The sequence below is a fragment of the Propithecus coquereli genome, unplaced genomic scaffold (genome assembly GCF_000956105.1).
Source record: "Propithecus coquereli isolate 6110/MARCELLA unplaced genomic scaffold, Pcoq_1.0 Scaffold49, whole genome shotgun sequence".
Taxonomy (NCBI): Eukaryota; Metazoa; Chordata; class Mammalia; order Primates; family Indriidae; genus Propithecus; species Propithecus coquereli.
Window position 1 is genome coordinate 2,199,589 of NW_012150729.1, and position 17,263 is coordinate 2,216,851.

At 34.5% G+C, this 17,263-nt stretch overlaps 1 protein-coding gene across 1 annotated transcript in view; it reads left to right on the top strand.

The window, feature by feature from the left end:
* Positions 1-17,263, top strand: part of LOC105819541 (TRAF family member-associated NF-kappa-B activator-like) — an 82,752-nt gene that overhangs the window by 64,384 nt on the left and 1,105 nt on the right. Inside the window, exons 5-6 of the mRNA XM_012655815.1 lie at positions 16,088-16,164; positions 16,772-16,887. Of these exons, the coding sequence (XP_012511269.1) occupies positions 16,088-16,164; positions 16,772-16,887 (193 nt within the window). The remainder of the gene's footprint in view (positions 1-16,087; positions 16,165-16,771; positions 16,888-17,263) is intronic.

Genomic DNA, 17,263 nt, shown 5'->3' on the forward strand with positions numbered 1-17,263 from the left:
GCTGAAATTAAGTTTAAGTAACATGTCAGAAATAGCTTATTTCCAAAGAATTAATAATGTTGCATCAGTTATAACTGTATTTGTGGACAGACAATAAGAGGAAAAGCTCCAAGTGAGGAATAAAGCTCCGAGTAAGGAGTGAATCTAAATTCAATGAGTTCTCTTAATAATCTTTACTAGTAGGGGAAAGGTTATGTGATAGCCACATTTTTATACTTTGAATAGCTCATCAATTCAATCTTCTTATAACCATTTAATAAACATAAAAATTAACTGCCATGTATTTCAGCTCTCTTTTCTTCCTTTCTATATCTCTAGCCAAAGTACTAATGAGCACTAAATATATAAAGGATGAAAGAGAAAAGGATATATATTCTAAAAGAACAGATAAATTAGATGTATTGAATATTTGAGAGCTGGCTATATGTTCAGTGTAAAAAATTAGGCCTAATTTAGAAAAAAAATGTGGTCAATCAAGCAATTGAAATTGAAATCTTTTCCATTGGCATATGTGTTGACCTATACTTAGTAAGTTATAATTAAATTCACTCTTAGCTACTACAGGTAAAATCCTTTCCTAAAGAACTTTGAATAGTTTGGTTATATTAAGTTTTTTCCAAAATGAAAAATAATTTGTACTGGTTGGTTGCAATTTTGTAAAAGTATACATTTACATGGATGAGAACTAGAAGGCATTATACAGAAATGGTTAAGGTGATGGTATGATTTTTTTTCTTTTTTCAGTATACTTTAATATTATTGGTCTTCTGAAAAACTAATCTATTTCTAGAAACCACATTCCCAGTCAATTGGCCTAGCTGCTGTAATGAATTAATAAGCTAATAGTAATGCTTTGAACCAGTAACAGAAGGAAGCTACTACTAACCACCCACAGTCCTTTTTTCCTTCTGTTTGGTGGGTGGTTTGAGGATTTGTTTTCTTTAGACTATTTGTTTTGTTTAGGATTTTGTTTTGTTAGGATATTTGAGAGGGGAAAGACTTGTGGACATTTTGTCAAATGGCAACTGTAGCTGCCCTGGAAAATGAAATGTAAAGTAGAAGAAAGTGGGATATGTGAAGGAGCAAGAGCCCCTTGTAGAAAATTTTACTTAAGAAACATGAAATTTATAGTTCAGTCTCGTTCATGTTATTCCTACACAAAAACCATGCAAGAGTTTTTTGACTCCTAGAAGAGACAGAAAGAGGTCAAGACAAAATAGCCTGTATCATGGCTCAGGCCTAAGATGAGCCTTAGGACTCCGCTTATAGTTTGGATACATTAGGGAAGGAAGTACTTGGTTTAATGGAAAACCTGAGTTTTACCCCTTGTATACCACGGGAGTTAGCCCAATCTTTTGCATTATCTATCATATAACAAATTACTCCAAACTTACTCCAAAACTTAATGGCTTAAAACAAACAAATATTTATCTCAGTTTCTGTGAGTCAGAAATTCAGGAGTGACTTAGCTGGGTGGTCCTGACCCAGGATTTCTCTTGTTGTTGAAGTCAGGATGTGGGCTAGGACTGCAGTCATCTGAAGGCTTGACTGTGGTTGGAGGATCCACTTCCACGATGGTGCACTTACATGACTGTTGGCAGGCGGCCTTTCCAGGTGGGCCTCCCGTTAAAATCTGGCAGCTGACTTCCCTCAAAGTAAGTGATCCAAGAGAGAGAGAAAGATGCTTTCTACGACCTGATCTCAAGTCACATACCTTCACTTCTACTTTATTTTGCTCATTAAAAGTGAGCCACTAAGTGCTCCAGGAGCAAGGAATTAAGCTGCACCTCTTGAAGAGATGAGTATCAAATTTTTATAGATATATTTTAAAAGCAACACAGATACTGTAGATTGTTTGTGGTATACAGAAGAGAGTACCAAATGATCAAGAGGTGGGGTGGGAGGCTGATATTTAATTCACCATTTGTTAAATATTGATGACAGGTAAGGGAACTTGGCAGAAATTAATAGTGAATTTTAACTTCCTGAATCCTATCATTATTAATTTTAGAGAAAAGAAATAGCATAGCCTATCAACTTAAGAACAATTTCAAAAATTCTAATACAAACATAGACTTTCCAGAAGAGAATAGCTGAGCAATGCTTAGAGAACCAAGAAACTGTTGCATGTTGTTACTAATTCTTTTTTATAACCAATTTTAAAAATCGAAAATATGTGTAGATAGGAAATCAAATAACACAAAAATGCATACACTTATTCTTGACAAAGACTATTCATCTCTTGTTCTCAGAACATTGTCCAACATAGTAACTTATGTCTGATAGCAGTAATTATTCAAATGACAATTTTTTATTTATAAAATAACAAATACAAAACTATAAATTGTCATTGTTTAATTCACTTTTTTAAAAAACAGGTTTATAATGTACTGAGTTATTTTTATAATCTTGGAAATTAGATTTTTATAGAATTTGCTTCTGGGATGTAGTTCACTTGTCAAACTAAATATTATCTTAAGTGTCTAGAGTTTGAAAGAAATTGTTTGCCCCCCCTCTTTCTATCCCACTTTTTGTTTTGGTGGAGAGTTATACAAAATTCTGGAGTGTTTTGATGCAAGAAAATATGTAGAGAGCAATGATATAGAACACAAAAAAGAATTTTGTGATATTGGTAAATTGTTTTTCTTCATTCATTCAATAATTCTGAATTCCTGCTGTGTACCTGACACTACCAACCACCGGAGAACAAAGAGATATTATCCCTGTCTTCTGGCTTAAATTCTTGATTAAATAATCAAAATTGACATTATTTCAGTTATTTCAGATTCTAGAATCCAAAATATGAAGTAAACATAGGAGTTTCTTTGAACTTTTAACTATTTAAGTAGAGGTCATGTGTTCTTGTGTTCAAATAGCTGATTTTATGCTTCATTTCTGAATTTCTCTATATATGTCTAATTTATGCTTTATATATGTCTTTGTTTTTTCATTTGAGTTAATCAAAAACTTAAAAATACAACCAGTACAGTTGGTAATATAAGGTGTCAGTTAAACAGTTTGCAGATTTCAAATATAGCTATCATTGTGATTAGATCAGCAGATATCATCGCTTTGAAGAGCAGGAAAGATTTTGTAGGTTTAGAATAGTGAAACAGTGATGTAGCTGTGGAGCTGCCATCAGTGCTAACATTGAGGAAATAAGATGTGCCATACCTGGCAATTGCAAGTAAATATAGAAGTTCTGACATATTTGAAGAAAGCTGATGTCTAAAAATTCATTTGTCAATCACTTAGACAAGAAGTATTTATTGAACCCTTATTAGCCCAGCCTTGCTAGTCATTGACAGAAATACAAAAAAAAAAGTAAGACCACATCCATCCTCTTTAAGGAACTATAGTCTGGTTGGGAAAACAAAGATTTGGAGACCCAAAGCAATTAGCAAGCTTTATGAAACAATGCGAAGTCCTAATTATATGACAAAGTGAAATCCTAATTATAATTTTATGGCACATATAGGATCTTTTTTTTTTTTTCAGCATATTATGGGGGTACAGATGTTTAGGTTATATGTGTTGCCCTTACCCACCCCCCCTCCAAGTCTGACTTTCAAGTGTGTCCATCCCTCGGATGGTGCGCATTGCACTCTTTGTGTATGCATATAACCGTCCCCTCCTCCCACCTCCCCCCTACACATATAGGATCTTAATTTAAAAGTTAAAATTCCTGGAGAACTGAAGGTAGGCTTGAGCAGGAATCAAAATTTAGTTCAAGTAGGGAAAGAAGACATGTTCTTATTTGCCTTTATCTTGGTTATGTGTGTATAGATACATAAATTTTCTACAAGATTTTGATGGAAAAAGGGTAATTTCTAGACAGTAACAAAATATTATTCCAAGTCACTTTGGAGAACATTATATAAACTGAAAGCTAAAACTGAGGGTTTTGAATGAGAACTTTCATTTACCATAACCATTTTTAAATAACACAATCATTGCTTCAGAAGAGAGTGCTTCCTACCTATTTGTTAGTTTATCATAGACAGTCCTTCAGTGAGCAGCATTTACCTGTGGTGTGTTCCTTAAGTTATTACGTATGGCAGTTTTGTAAAACAGTGTTATGAGCTTGAACTCTGTTCTGCTTTCTGGCCTTTCCTAGCTTATAAAATCCTGGTCTCACGATCTAGGTCTTACATGGCATCCCCATCCTTGCACTGTTCATATCTCATATACTTGGGACTTAAGATGCAGCTCCCACTAAGGGATCTCCATCTGAATTTTGGGCCCCCATAGCTTCTCTCAACACTCCAGATACTTTTTCTATTGCAAGTCTCTTAAACTATATTTGTTAAGCTGTGATATATTGTCCAGATACCTGGTTTTATATCCACTGTAAAAGCTTTAAAATATCGCTTCTCGGCCTTTTGGCTAAGATCAAGTGTAAAAGCTTTAAAATAGAGTATAATTTACAGGTATATGATAAATACGTTTGTCATCATTTTGAACAAAAGTTAAAAATTAACCTTTAGTCAAGACATGTAACTACCAAGTGATTTCTGTAGGAAAGTCAAATCTGGTTTACACATAGCACTTTTTCTAAGAGAGGAACTTGAAATAAATTTGACTGCTTATGTTTACTACTCAACTTTTAAAAAATGTGTCCCTGTATTCTTTTTATGCTAGTCTCTTTCTTTTCATCTTTGATTAGACAGAGATGGTGATTATGCACACTGTATAATCACACATGCCAACCTAGGCTAGGGCTTACAGAGAACTGCAGAAAAACATGTATTTTTCTATAGCACCTCAGGGAACCCTTACCTTCTCAGTCAGCAAATGTCCCATTCTCCTTGGTTTTGTTTCTAGAGACTGATGGTATATACCCTCTTTTTATATATAATTTCTTCTGTATTCTCTTCTTTGGAGACTAGTCTTTGTTTATAGACTTTCTGGTAGAATAGTAATTAGAAGGAAAAAAATTGTCTTCGATCAGTTCATTTAGAGCCTTTTCCAAAGTGTTATAATAAAGATATCACAAACTCGGCCAGGTGTGGTGGCTCACGCCTGTAATCCTAGCACTCTGGGAGGCCAAGACAGGAGGATCACATGAGCTCAGAAGTTTGAGACCAGCCTGAGCAAGAGCAAGACCCTGTCTCTACTAAAAATAGAAAAAAAGTTAGCCGGACATGGTGGCATGCGTCTTTAGTCCCAGCTACTCAGGAGGCTGAGGTAAGAGGACCGCTTGAGCCCAAGAGATGGAGGTTGCAGTGAGTGATGATGATGCCTATTGCACTGTTGTCAAGGTGACAGAGCAAGACTCTGTCTCAAAAAAAAAAAAAAAAATCACGAACTCTAAGGAAAAAATATATTGTTCAAGATTGGCCATGTACATTTGGTGAGGGTCACAGGCTGCTTCCTCTCCTGGCAGAACATGAAGGAGAACCAGTGTATACAGAGATCACATGGCAAGAGAGGAAGCAAGAGTGGTGGGGGAGGATGCTAGACTCTTTTAACAACTAGCTCTCTCGGGAATTAATAGAGCGGGAGAACTCACTCCCTCCCCCAGGGAGATGATTAATCTATTCATGAGGGATCCATCTCATGACCAAATACCTACCAATAGGCCCCACCTCCAACATTGGGGATCAAACTTCAACATGAGATTTGGAGGGTCCAAACATCCAAATTATAGTACTTCCCAAACAATCTAGTGTCCCTTATTATTGTATTATAATCTGTTATCCTAAAAGTTCTCAAAATCTGTTTTGAAGGTATTTGGTTTATTCAGTGTTTTGAAATGCTTCTGCATTCAATCTGTTGTGATTTTTTTTTTGGTTGAATTATATAATAAAAATCCAGCCTCGTGTAGATTAACGTAGTTGGAAAGTGGAAGAGCATTTTAATAGCTTTTTTAGCAATCGTGGATTTTCTTCTTTGATACTATACCAAAACTTGATAAGTAGCAGTTTTTAAAATGTTAGCTACAGTATGGAATCTGAAACCACATCAGTGAACTTTTCTGCTTAGTTTGTCTTGTACTTCGAATGTATCTCTTACATGTGTATGATTTTGTAACATGAATTGGTCATCTGGAAAATACTGATTCCCTGAGTTATGCAGATCTTCCAAATGTTGACTTATTTTATTATATAATATTTTAAAATCACATTTAACATCATGACTGATCTCATCAGAAAAGTCTTAAATGTTGGGCAGCTGTCAAGCTTACTGTGACAGGTACAGGTTTTCTCAAATTTTAATTTTCACTTGAAAGCTCATATTTTATCATTGAAAACAAATCTTGTCAGTTGTTTTCCTTAAAGTGACAGGCTAACTTCATTTGCTCTTGGGAAACTGACCAACCATAGCTCGGATGTCAGTCATTCTTTCAAGTGAAAGTGGCATTCCATTAAAAAAAAACGACTAGCTCAGCTTGCAACTCAAACAATTGCACAAGTGCTTTTCCCCAAGACAACCACTGTACTTCAGTATGCAGCAGAAGTATTCATACTTCCATTTTGTCACACAAAATATTAAAAGGATGTTAAATTGGGATCAAAATTCAATAAAATTAGTAATTTTTACTGCCTTATTAAGGACATTCTTAGCTGAAACTGGTTTGTTTTTGCATTTGTTTTACTCAGTGTGTGGCACTGAAGAATACAGTGACTACGGTTTGGTGCCATGGCCTTAGTCATGCACAGGCACCAGCAGTTTTACTTGCCATTGCTTTTGCATCACCAGTGTAAGTGCCAACACAATAAAAAATGCAAATAACATCCTAATAATATTGTGACAGTAGTTGACTTCAAGGATGTCGGGCTCTGGGATTTGATTTTTACCTACTTACAGGCTACTGGGTGGGCCAGTTAAAGACTAGATCAGAGAAAAGGGACTTTATTATTCACAGTAGAGCAAGCAGCAAGAACATCATATTTGCATTGGTCCTGCCTGGGAGGTGACACAAATAGACCCAGATGATGCATACATGCAATGGGTTGCCTTAAAGGAGAGGAATATTGAGCTTGGAGAATCCACCATTTTATAGCAAACAGTAAACATGCCTGCTCTTTGAGAGGGAAACATTTTCTTTCCTGTTAGAAAAAGTCATGTTGCCTTTTTCTCAGTAAGTTATTTGCTTCCTACTGAAAAAATTTCATGCTCTAAGAATACTCTAGCCTCTCCTCAGGAATCTTTATTTGTAGGTGGAGGTAATAGCGCTTGCTCATCAGTCCTTTTCACATTTATTGGATAACTAGTTATTTTACATCTTCATGCTTTAAATCATGATACTTGTAAATTGCTCCTGGTTATTTATTTATACCTATTATATTAAGTCTAGAACAAACTCTGAATCTTGACTCTAATTTGTTAAAAAGACAGTGTGGTAGCAGAGATCTACCTGATATGTTTCCTAGTATGTTCCATAAAACCCTACACCTGTAAAGTGCTACAATATATACTCTGTGTGGTAATTTTTAAAGGCACAAGAATGTATATAGGATCTGAAACCAGTAAGAATACCACTTAGCTTTAACTACAGGATCTTTAGTTAACACTTTTCCCAATGTTGTATCTTAACATCCTTTTATTAAATTTGTGGTCCCCTCTAAGATATTCCTAGAATTTGGGGGTAGAAGAGGGGACATCTCACCTAATATTTCATTTACACTTAATATGTTACACTCTCTGAACCTGTCTGTTGCTTGCCTAGGCAGTCTTGCTATGTTATGAAAGCTGACTTTTTCCCTGAAAGATTTTTTTTTTTTTTTTTTTTTGCTGGTTAGTCATCTTTCCATATATTTTTGCTCTAAGATACATATTGTATATTCCTAATAAAACTATTATAAAGTAGTTCCTACAATTCTGTCATTAACCTGTGATTTTTTTTCCTTCCCTGATAAGTCCATTTTGGAAACAAAATAATTGTAAGGTAGGTATGTTTTGTTTTCTCTTTCCTATTGTGTTTATCGGTAGTACTGTGATTTTTACCTTCCAACTCAGTTTCCTCTAAGTAATTCCATATCTGATGAGTTTACCCACTGTTATTTTTACCCCTTATTGCTCTTCACAAATAAAGGTAACATATTTCCCTCTACATTTCATCCTAATAATACCACAGGGGGCCACCGACTTGTCTATATTCCCTAGAAGTAGCATCTGGATAGTATTCCCGCTGGATGGCCAAATGGCTGCAGCAAAGCTCCTTGCTTTCCTTCTTGCTGCTGCAGATTGAACATTCTCTCCTCCCTCCTTTTTACCTATGCTATAGCCTGAGAATCCTTATTCCTGTCCCCAGCCCTTTCTTCTCATCTTATCCTGAGGATAAAGTGGTAACTTTCTTATAAAGCTGGATCTAAAACTCTCCTTCTTACTTTTTTTGATAAATATCCATTCATCTTTGACATGAATAAGATACTACTAGATCTGGATAGTTAGTTGTTTTTACTGAGTTCTTTCTTGGCAAAACAAAAGTTGGTGGGACCCCAGTTTTATTTTGAACTTTGCTACTCCAAGAGAGCCTAATCTAAGTTTCTTTAGGATTTCTCCTGCCCTAGGATTGTTTGATGCTAAGAAGAATTACCTTACATTAAAAAAGGGAAATGGAAATTAGAAGTATGAACCAGATTTGAGGAAAAAATGGTTACATTTGTTTTAAAACTTTGTGGTCTAGAGTAGACACGAGAACAAGTGAAAATGAATAGGACAGATTGCAACTTGGCAATGGCTATTAAGAGAGAGTCTGGGTCTGAAGATAACAGACTTTAGGAGATGAATACTCAGTGAATGATTTATCTAAAGAAAGGTATATAATGAGGAAAGAGCAATGCACCCAGCTTTGAACCTTAGAGGATGTCCATGTTTGTGACCTAGGGAGAAGAGGGACCAATGAAAATACCTGGCCAGCCATGGTGGCTCATGCCTATAATCCCAGCACTTTGAGAGGCCAGAGTGGGAGAATCATTTAAGGCTAGGAGTTTAAGACCAGCCTGGGCAACATAGCAAGACCCATCTCTACAGAAAAAAAAAAAAATGTTTAATTTGCCAGGCATGGTGGCATGTACCTGTAGTCCAGGCTAATCAGGAGGCTAAAGCAGAAGGATTCCTTGAACCCAGGAGTTGTAGGTTGCAGTGACCTATGATAACACCACTGTACTCTATCCCGGGTGACAGAGTAAGACCCTGTCTTGAAAAAAAAGAAAAAGAAAAGAAAGAAAATAACAAAACTTTAGAAGAAATGTCATACTGGTAGCCAAAAAAAGTTTCAAAGAGAAACTGGTCAATAGTGTGAAATACTGCCAAATGAGATGCCAAATTAAGCAGAATGAGAGCTTTAGAAAAAGCCATTGGATTGATGAATAAGACATCTCTGGAAAATCATGGTGAAATCTCAGAGGAATGGAAGGATAAAACACCAATGTTTAGGGGTTCAGGTTCCATTGTGGAGGAGCGAGCACCTAACAAACCAGTCTTCTACAAATAACAATTATAAACTCTAGGCAACATACAAAAAAAAAGACTATCTGAAGACAGTGGAGACCAAATTTTGCATATTTTGGAGGGGAGTAAAAAATATGGAGCAAGTAGCTGGCTCAGAATGCATTCCCATTTTTCTGTCATTTTGTCCTGGTGGTGGCCACAGTTGTAGTGGGGGCATAGCAGTGGTAGAAATTCCAGTAGAAAGCCCACTATCATTCTGACTGGAAGAACCAGGAAGGAGAATGAGCCCAGAGTAACCATGGTCACCAGAGAGTGAGGGAAGGAGCCTCAAAGAACAAGAACCCTAAATTCTGTGTTTAAACACAGCCTCTGGCTGTCCCCAAGTTAGCAGGACTAATTAAAAGCAGTCTTAAAGCCGGGCGCGGTGGCTCACGCCTGTAATCCTAGCTCTCTGGGAGGCCGAGGCGGGCGGATTGTTTGAGCTCAGGAGTTCAAAACCAGCCTGAGCAAGAGCGAGACCCCGTCTCTACTAAAATTAGAAAGAAATTAATTGGACAACTAAAAATATATAGAAAAAATTAGCCGGGCATGGTGGCACATGCCTGTAGTCCCAGCTACTCGGGAGGCTGAGGCAGGAGGATCGCTTGAGCCCAGCAGTTTGAGGTTGCTGTGAGCTAGGATGATGCCACGGCACTCTAGCCCGGGTAACATAGTGAGACTCTGTCTCAAAAAAATAAATAAATAAATAAAAGCAGTCTTAAAGGACTGAACTGAGATCTGAGCTGCCGCTCTCTATAGCAGTGACAGTTTAGAGTCTGGGCTACCCAAGTTAATTGCCTGTAAAAACAAAATCACCAACACCATTCACCACCATGTAACGTAAAATCTCCGTAACATGATAGTTACAATGTTTGGGGTATGGTCCAAAATCACTCGAAGTATAAAGAACCTAGAAAATGTGACCCAGTTACAAGGGAACAGATACCAACCCTGAGATGACCAACATACTAAAATTATTAGACAAAGACTTTATCAGCTACTGTAACTATGCCCAGTCTTCTATTAAAAGATAGTTGGGGAGACAGGAAGGAAGTTGTGAGAGAGGATAGAATTAATTAACAGTAAGGTACTCCATCCGTTGTCATACTTCGTCAAATGCTTAACTTCTATATTAAGTATTAAGAAATTAACTATGAAATTTTGTCTAAGAAACTATTGCCAAATTGCCTATGTCAACAAGTGGCTGGTTTGGCAGAACTTGAGTAAGTTCTTTTTGGATGTAAATTTCTATTTGTATTGTATATCCTATATCTATATCCTTGAACACACACAAAAAAATTGCCATACCAAAGGTCCCTGCCCCAGGCAATATTTAAAAATCAAAACTTGGTCTATAACTACTTCTCTGTAAGAAATATGTTTTTTATTGTATGACAGGCAGATTTTAGAATCTTAAAATTCATTTTCCTTTGTGCATTATATAAATGTTGCCATCCATTATCTCCCTCCCAATGCTGGATAACTGTACTAACTTAGCTTCTCTAACAGCCAAGCACTATGGCTGAGGAGTTAAAAGCTGGGGCAGAAAGGCTTGTCTTCTAATCACAGCTACTCCACCTACTGGACTATAGGCTTATAGGCAAATATAGGTTATTTGATCTTGCCAGAGCAAACTTTAAAATCACAATTAAGTATTTAATTCACAAGGTTTGTGGCTTAAGTTAAGTAATACATGCAAATTGCTTACATAATACCTGTTTCCAAGAAGATATCTTCTGTTCATCATGGTAATGTTATAATACTAAATGTGTGGTTAAAGAGGATTTTCCCTAGTCAGTTCATTCTAGATGTAGTGTTTGGGGAAGGAGTAAAGGGAGTATGAGAAACCTTACTTATTTAAATTGGTCATTTAAGTTATACACTTTCCATTTTGTATGAAAAAACATCCCACAATTAAATATTTCTACCTTTTGAGAAAATAAATTTATATGCAAAAGGTACTTAATACAAAGTGAAAGACTTAAAAGATAGATAGTAGGAAAATATTAATCTCACTCTACTTCAAATTAACTTCAGTAGATAGAATTGAAATTGCAGTAATTGTGGCAGTACTGATAAAGGATTTTAATTTTTAAAAATATATTTTTTATTTTAGCACTGAATTGATAGAGATTTGGGGGAGATTTAAGTTAAACCAGGACCCTATAAAGAACTTGGAAGTAATTGGGGTGTTTAATTTTATCTTTATATTGTTTATTTTCTTGCCACTTCCTTCAGAACTCTGGGATGATCCCATTTTGCCCTGGAGTTGTTCCCGCACTGGCAGTAGGTTTGCCTAGCACACTGTATCATGTAGGACAGACAAGGCTCCTAGGATTTGTGTTTCTCTTACTTTGCTAGATTTTCAGGAATGTTAATGAGGGTGAGAGAACCATAGATTTCACATGGCCATAAATTCTAATAGATTAAATACAATTTCCTTGTATCTTTTTTTTACCTTTTGTCTTCAAACTCTTAAGTTACTATGCTGTTCTATTTATTCTTATCAAATCTCTTTTTACAATTTTTTGGTCCTGTTTTCTACCTTAATCTTTTCCCTCAGTCCTTCTCTTTCTCCCTAATTCAACCATATCCAATGCGTAACTTCTCCATAATATCTTTTGTCTCAATATATAAAAAACTGATAATATTCAACCTCAGTTTCTCCTTTAACATTTCATTCTTAGATTTCAAAAAATCTAAGTGATAAGTGAATCTTTTTTTCATGTTCTTTTTCCGCTGCTCATTTTTCCTTTTTCTTTAATGAATTTTATCAAGCTAATATTTATAACTATTCCACAGTTTATATTCCCTCTACCAATCCATCCCATCTCACCTTGGCTTATTTCTTGGTTTACATTTTTCCAGGTAAGAGCATACATAGTTTTCTTTTCTGTTTTAAAAGCATAATACTATCGAGCCTCATCCAGAAGTTAAATAAAATATTGACCCCACTCAGTTGCCTAAACCACCTAAGAATAAATATTCCTTTTACATGCAAGGATTCCAACTAAAGTTTAGAGGTAGTCTTTGATATGAACACTGCAGTGAAATGATAGGCATCGCTGTAGTTCAGATATATATCATTGAAAACTTACCTCCTTTTTACTGCCTTTTAAAGTTGAGATTTCTCACATATGATAAAATATACATTGTATTAATCAGTTTAGTCAGTATTATCTTTAAAAATTCCGTAATTCAATTTAATTTTATTGACTTTAATTGCTTAAAATTTTTGAGAAAAATGATTCCAAATGAAAATTTTTCATTGCTTTTCTGTATTTTTCAAATTATTTTGAGGCCAGGTGCAGTGGCTTATGCTGTGATCTCAGTGTTTTGGGAGGCCAAGGCAGGAGGATAATTTGAGGCCAGGAGTTCACGACCAGCCTGGACAACATAGCAAAACCTTGTTGCTACAGAAAATAAAATGAAAATTAGCTGGGTGTGTTGGCGCACACCTGTAGTCTTAGCTACTTGGGAGGCTGAGGCAGGAGGATCCACTGGACAGAGTGAGACCTTATCTCAAAAAAAAATTATTTTATAAAAGGAATGAAATACTTTCACTTTTAGTACCAACTATAACAAAGGCAGATGTTAGGGAAAATACACATTTTTTTCTTTGAGAGATTGATGTCTAACGTATCCTACAATGTAACACAAAAACGTGTTCTCGTATCTTTGCATTAAAAGTAATGAATTATTAAAGAAATATTAGTCACTTATTTTTTCTCCTTCCTAAATATCAGTGCATATTCAACTGGCCCTTGAATATATATTTTTTATATAATATCCGTCTATGAGACGCTTAGACTGATTTATACTAAATCAAAATTCTCCCATTGCGTTTAAGAGGAAATTTAAGGAAACATTATACATCTTTCAACAGTTTCAGATGGGTTTATCTCAATAGATTTAGTTGAATGACTTATCCAGTGACACACTGGAAGTGTATATGAAAAGTATGATGTGTAAAACTCTTGTTTCAGCATTCATTACACAAGTTTGGCATTTCTAAACTAGCACTGGGAACGGTTTATGATGTTAAGTATTTTAAGTTTTACTACCTCACAATAAATTCATTTCTTGAATGATTTTAATGCTTAAAGTCTCCTAAAATATAATGTTCAAAATTCCCCTGCTTTCTTATTTGAAGTTACAATAACTTCAGTTTCCTGCAGTTCAGAGCCCACTTGAGTAATATTTGAGAAAAGAAAGAAAAACACAAGTTATCTCTTTCTAATGTTTACTTACACTCTGAGATGCTAAACAAACTGATTAATCTTCATTAGGTAAGATAAATCATTGAAAAGAAAGTTCGAGTTTCTTGGAAAAGTGTTGAAATTGCCATTGACTATACTAATCCTAAATCTGTTGAAAAATTAATGATTGTTTTCAGAAAGTTACATCAGACTGCTATAATGGGAAATAGCGTTAACATGTTGTACCCATCTAAATAAACCCTACTTCAAACATCTGTCAGAATACTGCTTGCCTTTATTTTTCAACTAACATGTTAATAGGTCCCTTTTTGAAAATTTTTCTGGGTAATGGGGACTCATATTTTTTATTTGAAATATATTAGCAGATGTATTTGGTGTGAATGATAGAAGGTACAGTATATTGCTTAGTACAGTCCCTAATACTTTTCTTCAATAACAATAAAAACAAAATAATAGTAAGCACAGCTGTGTTCCTAACCCCAAAAAACTAAAGACCTTTATTTAGATACTTCATAGAAATTCCTTAGTAAGTAAATCCTCCCTTTTTACACCCAAGGAATCTTTTCTCAATAAATTCACCCACTCTAGTTATCAAATCCAAACATCATAAAAGTAAGTTGGCGCCAATTATTTAACAAGCCAAACAAAAGCTTATCATTCTTTTCCTACCTTTTCCTTCACCCCTCCTCATCCTCATTAGTTTTTAATGCTTCTTTAACCTCAGAAACAATCATTCCTAGTTTATGTCAAAATCAGGACTTTAGAGTCATGTTTACCACTTTCTGTAACTACCTTAATTTTTAGGTTAAAACTACGGAGTGCTTCTTTTTAGTTCTTCCTAGCTTCTAATAAAATAGTGAGATCATTTCATTTAATATAATTGCTTATTTTATTATGATTTAATATACCAAATGTTTTTGTTCTCTAAATATACCTCTTCTCTGATTTTGTTGATATAAATTTAATAATATAATCTTTTAAAAGTTTGTTTTCATTCTTATAGTGCCCTGACTGGTTGGCTAGCTTTGAAATGTTGCTTTTCTTCCTAGTCCACACTAAAATCCATTGAATGTTCTAATTGCTCATAACACCATATAAAAACCTTGTCTACCACTTTTAAAAACAAACTGTGAATGTGAAAATGTCTTCTGATGTGACTGCACTGCTTTGTAGAGCTCAATAAAGCAGTTTTAATCCAGAATAAGGCATGCCCTAAATGTCAGACAGATATGCAACAAAAGAATCATCTTTATTTTACCTCAATTTGATGATATAATATATAAAATCACAAATTGGATTGTCAAAGTTTTACTAATTCCAAGCTATTGTAAAATAATACTCTATATATTTAAAGTGTTTATTAAGAAAAATCTGGCAAATTAGAGTAATAACTTAAATTGGAGAAGACAATAGTTTTAAGAAAAACAAAGTGAAATCAGGTCTTTATCTTAACAAATAAGACTCCTAAGAAACTGAAAGAAATCTTTTGAAAAGCAAGAATAAAGACAGATGTACTCAGGTGATAAGAAACAATGAAATAAAATCTTCCATTTTAATAATAGTTACAATGACCTTAATCAAATAAAATCTAAAAGTCACTAAGGTAAATGTCTACTAGTTTTAGAATTACAGTTTTGGCTGAATTATATTTTATGACTATATAATATTAGGATTCTTCAAATCTCTGAATTTGTCAGTTTATAGCTTGAAAGTACACAAAGCTTTCTAGATATGATTCAAGATTTTTTAAAAGTCTAAACCATAGATTATTGCAACAATGTTCTTTAATGTTGATTTTTGAATGTAAGAATAAATGTAATACCAGTGTAAGCCACATGGTGGGAGTGAAAGGCAAGAACTTGTGTTGAAACAGCTTAAATACATAATGCACTATCTTTACAAATTTTTTAAATGCTTGTTAAAGGATAAAAAGTTATAGTTTGACTTTCTTTCTTCCTCTACTACACTTCTCAGCAAAGAATCTATAACAAAAGATAAAGACATTGATTTAAATATATAGGCCATTATTGCTGAGTATCAAAAAAAGTAAACACATACACACAAATTTTTTTTCCTTAAGTTTCTTCTGGTCATATAAGGTACTTGGTGATCACAGTATAGCAATTTTGATTAGTAGTTAAATTTGAGAAATTCCTTGAATTGCCAGCACTGGAAATAGTAATTGAAGAAGTTACCAGAAATGCTTTATGTCTTCACACTTTCTATCATTTTCCTTTTTCCTTTATTGTTCTCATGAAAAAAAAAAATCTATTGTGTGTGTGTGTGTGTGTATGTATGTATGTAAGCTGCCTCAACTTATTTTTCAATAAGGAAGATAAATAAATAAATTTTCCTTTGTGTTTTCTGTTAACTCAGTCTCATTTGAATTTGGAAGCAATTTAAAGTGGTAACCATTTTGTATCTTTAAGGTAAGAAGACAAGAGGTTTCTTCTCCTAGAAAAGAAACTTCACCAGGGAGTCTTGGCGTTCCTTTACTCCATGAAAGGTAGGTCTACATCCTTTTTTGTCAACTCTTAAAAGTTATAAATATTGAAATATATTTTAACATTTTAGCAATTGTAAGAAAAAAGCCTTTTAGGACTGGAAGAGACCAATTCAAGGGTCCTATATGTTAAATGACCTAAATAAGTCATACAGTTAATAGCAGAGTGGGTCTAAAAACTGAACTCTGTAAAGCTCTACTGTTTCAATAGACCAAGTATTATGGCCACATTGGATGGATCCTAATGTGAACCTCACCAAAGTGAGGAATATTTAATACTCTATTTAAGATGTTTACAGAGAACAAACTCAATACATCGAAATTTCTAATGTGAGAATAAGACAGCCAGCATCAGTGTGATATATGAATAAGTAGATAGGCCAGTCTGTACTACATTTATGTATTAAAACTTTTGATTTATCACTTACTGCATGCCTGGCTCTCCAGAGTTGTTTTCTGGGATATTTTCCTGGAATTTAAAATAAATTTTTTAACATCCAACTTTTCAATAATTATTTTGTTATCCATAATTGGTACTATGTAAGTTTAATTGTGAAAAAAAAAATTTGAAGTTATAGGCTTACATTTTAAAATATTCATCTGTTTTTAGGGGTAATATAGAGAAGACCTTCTGGGATCTGAAGGAAGAATTTCATAGAATATGCATGCTAGCGAAAGCACAGAAAGACCACTTAAGCAAACTTCATATACCAGACACTGCAACTGGTAAGGTTTATTAATATTAATATTAATTTGTTGGTTGAAATTGATTTCTTTTTGAATATGAAAATATTCCTAAGTGCTAAGGATCTGCAGCATACCTCTTATCCACATATATTTGAATGCATAAGTGCTGTTTAAATTCTATAATGTATTACATCATGTAATTATTGGCTTTTTCTCTGTCTTCATTGTATGTAATATTAAATAGATTGAATTGAAAGACATAATTATTAATCATCTTAATGAGAAATCCCACCTTAAAAAATACAAAATAAGCTGAGGCAGGGGGATCACTTGAGCCCAGGAGTTTGAGGTTGCAGTGAGCTGTGATGATGCTACTGTACCTCTAGCCCAGGCAACAGAGTGAGACCCTATCTTA